Source organism: Oryzias melastigma, linkage group LG6 (assembly GCF_002922805.2).
Source record: "Oryzias melastigma strain HK-1 linkage group LG6, ASM292280v2, whole genome shotgun sequence".
In the NCBI taxonomy this organism is placed as follows: Eukaryota; Metazoa; Chordata; class Actinopteri; order Beloniformes; family Adrianichthyidae; genus Oryzias; species Oryzias melastigma.
The window spans coordinates 22120869-22127554 of NC_050517.1; the positions used below are offsets into that span (position 1 = coordinate 22120869).

Consider the following 6686-nt stretch of genomic DNA (forward strand, 5'->3'; position numbering starts at 1 on the left):
GCACAAGAACCTGGTTGCAGTGGACACATCAGATGTGAGATTTACAAGCTCATCTCACAAAACTCAACATCATTACCCTACTTCTACAGAAAACATCTCATAGAAAAATATCTTTTGTGAATGAATAAAGACTTGAAGCAAGTAGAAAAAGAACTGGAGCAGACTATTTTTCTTCTCCTCTGTGTAAGGATGAATGACAACCCATTAGCAGTATTGGGAAACTGTCTCTCTTCGCTCCAATCACATGCATACTGTTGTGCTGAAGAAAGATATAAAAAAAAACACAACTGATATCGCAGATGATGCAGAAAACGCTATATTTGTATAAATAAGTAAAACCTTTGGGCTATGTAAAAGGCAGCTGAGACCTTCCTCTTTTGTTTGATTCATATCAAAATACTTTAGTAAAGGGAAACTGAGCACTCATTGGAACTATACTGTACATAAACCCCCCAAAAAGAAGGAAAAATATTATAACAAAGTATTTACGCAGCAAATCAACTTGCAATCCATCTTCATAACCCTATGAATCCCTTTTGGGGTCATAGGGCTAGTGGAGTCACACTGGTACATCATCAACGGCTGCCAGTCTGTTCCAGAGCCCCATACTCACAAACACACCTAGAGGGAATTTAGAAATCCAAATTAACCTATGAAGCCTGTTTTTGGACTGGGAAGAAGTTAGAGTGCCCATAGAAAACCAGTGCATGCATGAAGAGAACACATCAATTCCACACAGAAAGGTCCCAAGCGGGATTTGAACCAGGGCCTTCTTGCTGTGAGCCCACATTGCAATGTTCTACCCATAATTCCCTGTTATTATTCAGCCCTATCAAAAAACATTAGACCAGCTTATAACTGATAAACTTTATTCTTAATGTCGATCTAATCTTGAACCACTACCATCTCTAAAAAGAAAAAAAAATGTCTGTTAATGTGGAATATTTTATATGGCACATTTCTTATTTTTAAAAAAAAGTATTATGACACACAATTTATACATATTATGGATCAAATCATTAAAACTATTTTTCAGAGGTGAAGTCACTATATTTCTAGATTTTATGCTTTTTTTATGGGTGTGATCCATCTTTAAACTGACGATGAAGACCCATCCTAACTCTGAGTCCTCTCACTGATTTCATTGACAGATCTATTTTTCATGGGTCTGTGTGTCTTAGACAACATCTAACAAACGGATACAGCAGAGCAGGCACGTCTTCTACTGCGTGCAGTCATGAAGCCAACCTCAAAATGAGACAATATTTGAAAAAATTAAAAGAAAAATGAAAAGAGGAGGCCAAATATGAAGGAAAAGAAGAACAGAAAGCCATGTTCATAGTGGCTTCACATTATAAAACCTACCAAAACAAAGGTAAAGTATTGCATAGTTTTATCAGTTCAATGTCCTTCATTCTCTATAAACATGGAAGGCGAAATGTAATGCTACTTCACTCAGACTTTTCTCAAGTAAATCTCTTTTCAACTCAGTGTACACAAGTCCCTTTTGACTGCTCCATAAAAGATTCAAACTGTCAGATTCCAGCCATCTGTCATCTGTCTCACTGTTTATCTGTCAGACTTTCCGCCTGTCATTCTGTTTGTCCTTCAATCACCACTTCACCTGTTCGTCAGTCCACTTTGGGGAGGAAAAGATGTGATTCCTTTCAAGGGAAGCTAATGATCTGGTGAGCATCTCTACGTTATGTAAGAACATTAAGGTAAGTCCCCTGGCAATAGGATTAGGACATGTGCATGTGTGCATGTCAGTGTGTGAACATGTGCATGCATGCAAAAGCATGGCCGAGTGTGCTTGTGTGCAATTGTGTGTACATTTGTTTAGAGCTTGGCTGAAAAACAATGTTGTTCACAGACAACTATTCTGCAGTACCTTCAGGGAATTCTCTGCCTTCTTTTCAACTGCGTTTCCTTTTATTTCCTGTCTTTATTCCCAGCATTCAGAGCAGGAGTCTTACGAAGATGTAACAGTAATTCAGCGACCAACAAGGAGGTAAGAGACAATGCAAAACACACAAGCGAACTCCTTCTTAACTTTTAATGACAGAATGAAGGAGCCAATCCTGCTAGACTTCAGACTGACTCCAGGACATTGCCAATAGTCAAGTGAAGTAAGAAGACAAGAGATGATTGGACATGTCTCACACAGGAACATGAACCTGATGCAAGGATTTCCATGCTTTTCACCGTGAAATGGAACGACACGGTAAGCAACCACGTCTGAGTGGCTGGATGGCTCCGTTAGCTGTGTGTAGGACTGGCAAGTGGGAAACCAGGGTTCAATGCCCTGGGGCTGTGATGAGCTTAACCCAGTGTGGGTCCTTAGGCAAGAGCCTTCATACTACTTCGTAACTCTCAGTCTCCCTGTGCCGGTCCCCAGCCCAGATAAAATACAGGGTTGTGTCAGGAAGAGCATCTCTGACACAAAGCAAACGTTCAAATTAGTGAAAGTTGATGTGGCGAACTCTGAAAGGATGCACCAAAAGGCGAACAACAACAGCATACAACAATTCATACGGACAGAGAAGACCTGGTCATGATCCTCCTGTAAGTGGTCCTTCCTGATCCACATTTCAGACGGTAATTCCATGAATACTGAACCAGGAAGACGTCTTGTTTATGCGACATAGGGTGTGTTTAAACATGGTAAAGTCAGTTGGTTCACTTCATTTGCTCCGGACTGAATCCAGAATCTTACGTTTGGTCTGTATTCAGACTTCCACCAACCGCCATTCCTGTTTTGAACAAAAGCTTGCAAAGAACACCACGTCACTAAACATCTCTCCAGTCATTGGCCAGGAATTGTGAGGGCGGGGCAAAGCAACAAGAAAGAATAATGAAAGTCCTACACTTTGCAATCCTTATTAGGATACTTTACTTTTTCAAACTTTTCGCTGACCAATTTTAAGCGTCTGTCTCAAAGTCAGGTTACACTTTTGTGTTCCATATAGATTGTTGGGAAAACAGTGTGAGAAGGAATGAGTATCATGTTAAAAGTTGTTTTAACAACCCTGCAAATGTCAATTAGTCACTGTGTCTCATTGGTTTTATATTTGTTCGTGGCTCATTGGTTGATACGTTCCAACTCCAGTTACATCACATAATGTATGGTGGCCGTTTTGGTCCAGTTGTTCCACTGAGGAAGCTCAGTCCGATTGGAAAAAAGGCGAGACCACCTCAAAAGATGGGTCGAGGAGTGGTTCCAGACTGCTTGGATGTCAGACTGAAAATTTGTTACGTATTATTGGGGGAAATGAACTTTGATTCACTTCAAGCGAATGAATACACCATATTTTCCCAACTTATCACGAACAAAAAACAAACACTTCACATACAAATGATTTATAACTAATTTAAATTCAGGACATTTGCTCTGACTCATTACACCTTCTGCTGCACTGAACTGTCAAAATACTATTGGTCCCAGAGAATTTGCTAAGAGATGGTAGCCACAAACTGAAGTGATAAATGGAGAAAGGAATCAGACTTTTTGTGTGAATGCCACACTCCCCATTCTCAGTCTGCATCTTCAAGGGGATGGAGGGGGCTGGAGCAACTACAGGATCGGGCCAACACAGGGATTAGAAGACATGTTTGAGGTAAAGTTTCACAGTCCACTGTCGTGATTCTTCCCTCCTGTGGATTAGCTGTCTTTATCCGGCATGCGTGCTCTCCCCTTCTCACAGTTGTCAAAGTCAGCTGAGGACCGGTTAATGAAGAGGCAGCTTTATTAGGGGTGGAGGGGGGCGTTGAACCCCCCCAAAAATGTCAGCAAGCACGTATAACTACCAAGTCTACGATAAAAGGGGAAGAAATAAATAAAAAGCAACAGAATGAGACATGTTTGAGGCAGGGAGTTGGGGTTGGAAGCCCCCTGTCAGGGTGGAAAGAGGAAAGGGAGGTTCTTCTTTTTTTCTTTTTTTTTTCTGTCAGCAGCGGTGGAAACGAGGCGCTCTTACCGTCTGTTGCAGGTCTGGGATTCCGATGCGGATGACCACCGTGTTGCCCGTCGGCTCCTCCATGGGTGCACGCGCGCTGTAGCCTCGCTCTGCACCGGGACGGAAAGCCAGAACGCCGCTGTCCTCCTCTTCCCGGGAGCTGCCGCTGTCGGTGCTGCCCCCCTGGCTGCCGTTGGCTGCGTGTGTGTGCGTGAGTGTGTGTGAGTGCGCGCGCGGCTGCTGGTCCTGCCGCGCAGAGCTGGCTGGCTCATGTTTGCCGGCTGCCGGACGCAGAGGCATGCTCCGTGTTGGGGGGTTTAGGCTGCCTCTCTCTCTCTCTCTCTCTCTTTCTTCTTTTTTTCCTAGCTCCACTTGAACGCACGCGCGCACACACACTTGCCTCGCGCTCACTTTACACACACTCACCGTTTGCAGCATACATCACTCGCCTGGGAGAGAAAAAAAGAGGGAGGGAGACAAAGGCAGGGGAAGCAAAGGGAAGGAGCACAAATAGATGGTAAAAAACCACATAAGTGCAAACAAAGTTGTAATTCTTTAAAATGTTTTTTTAATCAACCTAAAATGCCACACACAGATAAAAAATAAGATAAAATCAAAATATGGCTGAACTGTATTGATGGCAGCACTGATGCTGCAACATCCATAATTAAATGCTGTTGAAGTCACACAGTAAGTGCAAATAAAGTTATGATTTTTTTTAATTGCACATAAATTAACTAAAAATGCAACACATATGCAAAAATAAATATCAAAATGGAATATAACTCAAAATATGGCTGATCTGCATTGATATCAGTAGGCTACCAATGTGTAAACTTTACTGCAACATCTATAATTTAATACGGTTGTTGTCACACACTGTTGCTCTTACTGTAGTGTATTAACATGATGCGGATATTAGGACACCACAAGCATGTTTGAGTTGGATAGAAAGGGAGGGAGGGGGGTTTGTTCAATCAATTCAGTGCAGTTTGGCCTTCATGCTTCGTGTATCTGTGGGTGGCGTCACTGATCAAAAGCTTCCCCAGCAAACAGTTACACGCAAACAGCAACTGCTATAAATGCAGATAGAACATGCTCAAGGGAGTTTTTTTTTTTTTTTTTTTTTGAGGGTCATTCTCAGAGGGTCAGGGGTCATGGGAAACCCTGAAACTATGATTAAGTGTACAACAAAAACCTTTTTATTCAAGAAATCCTTCCCACGGATTTGTCATTAACTAAATGAGTCATTTAACAGCTAAACGTGTTAGTTCAAGCAAAATGATATTAGCACATATTTGTATAAAACTACAATTTATGTGTATTTTCTGTAGGTTCTGAATGTTCATGGATGGCTTGAATAGGATCATTTTCTTTTTCTTCACTAAAACGCTATCAAATTCATATCATTTTATATTTTAGGTCTTTGACTGCTAAGGAAATGGGGCAATCTAGCACCTTCAACTGATTTTTAAACAGTATAAAGACACACTGTTGCTCTGGTTTTCAAATTTTTTAAAACACATTTGTTGATATAAATAATTTGTTGAACTGAAAAGTTTGGATTGGCCATTTCTTCAGAGGTTTCCATGCAAAACAGCATTACAGGCACTCCTATCTTCTCCAAAAGAACTTAAAATAAAGGCTGCCTCCTTGTTCCTGAGCTCCACAATTGCATCAGATTCTCATTCCAACACATTCCAAAGAGAGAAACATCGGAGAACCTTAAAAATTTAGTAAAAAAAAAAAAAAAACATAGAAATTGCTTCTGCATGTTATAAGAAAACAGAAATGATTTCATTACTTGTCTTCAAGTGTTCAGTAACAAACTAACAAAATTGCTTGAAGAATTATCTTGTTGCTATTCTGACATCTAAAAAGTGCCCCTGTGTTCATTTTTAATTAGCCAGCTTTAAAATTTAGTGTAACAGAAGTCCACGTTTATATTAAAAAGGAAAGAAAGCAAAGGTTTTCAAAATAAAAGCCTTGAGTTTGTGTGTTGCTTTGATAGCGAACAGTAAGTTAAGATATGAAAAAGTAGAATAAAAAGCTAATACCTGTTGCATCTTATCTGGAAAACATGGTTTTCTTCATAAAAAATAATTGGTGACAGTGCTCTAAGACGGAAGATTTATTGGTTCAGATTCAGTCAGATTTATCCTAAAATACACAGTTATGTTAACTTTTATGTACAATAACAGCTCGGAAAAATGTGTATAAAAAAATGTTTCAATAAAAAAAATAATTTAAATTGTTATTTATTTATATTCTTAAATTTAAATAATAATAATAAATTTGGAAATGTAGTTCCATTGTTTTGACAAATGACTTTCATGAGAAAGAAACTATTTGATTTCAGGTTTTTAATAAAATACATTTTATATTAAGGAAAAATATTTCGTAAACCTGTTTAAAATGTATACCATTCAGTAAGTTTGTCAGAATCACCTACATCTTCTGCGTTATATTGAAAATGAATGCTGTTTCAAATGAAATCCCATCATGTCTCTTTTCTTACTAAAACTGTAGCATATGTGCAAAGTTCTTTGGAAAGAAGTGACGGATAAACAGGATTTGAGTATTTACCAGATAAATCTATTCATGCATTTCAAATATTCTGATATTTCTAGTGTAATAAGATTCAAATATTAAAATGTTTGTGTTGCGTTGTGTGCTCCGATCAAATGGGTCATCATGATCATAAAGGGCATGAGGGCATGACAAACTTCA

The 6686-nt window shown here is 39.4% G+C and overlaps 1 protein-coding gene across 10 annotated transcripts in view; it reads right to left on the bottom strand.

Moving 5' to 3' along the window:
• shank3a (SH3 and multiple ankyrin repeat domains 3a) overlaps positions 1 to 6151 on the bottom strand; it is a 162893-nt gene extending 156742 nt beyond the window's left edge. For 5 of the 10 annotated variants that reach the window (XR_004948077.1, XM_036212454.1, XM_036212450.1 and 2 more), the window contains exon 1: positions 3978 to 6151. Coding sequence is in view for 9 of the 10 variants with exons in the window: in XM_036212454.1 (XP_036068347.1) it covers positions 3978 to 4394 (417 nt within the window). In the remaining variant the exon portion in view is untranslated. The remainder of the gene's footprint in view (positions 1 to 3977) is intronic. The other 5 variants (XM_036212448.1, XM_024281650.2, XM_024281649.2 and 2 more) reach the window with 1 other exon arrangement.
• Between the last annotated feature and the right edge of the window lie 535 nt (positions 6152 to 6686).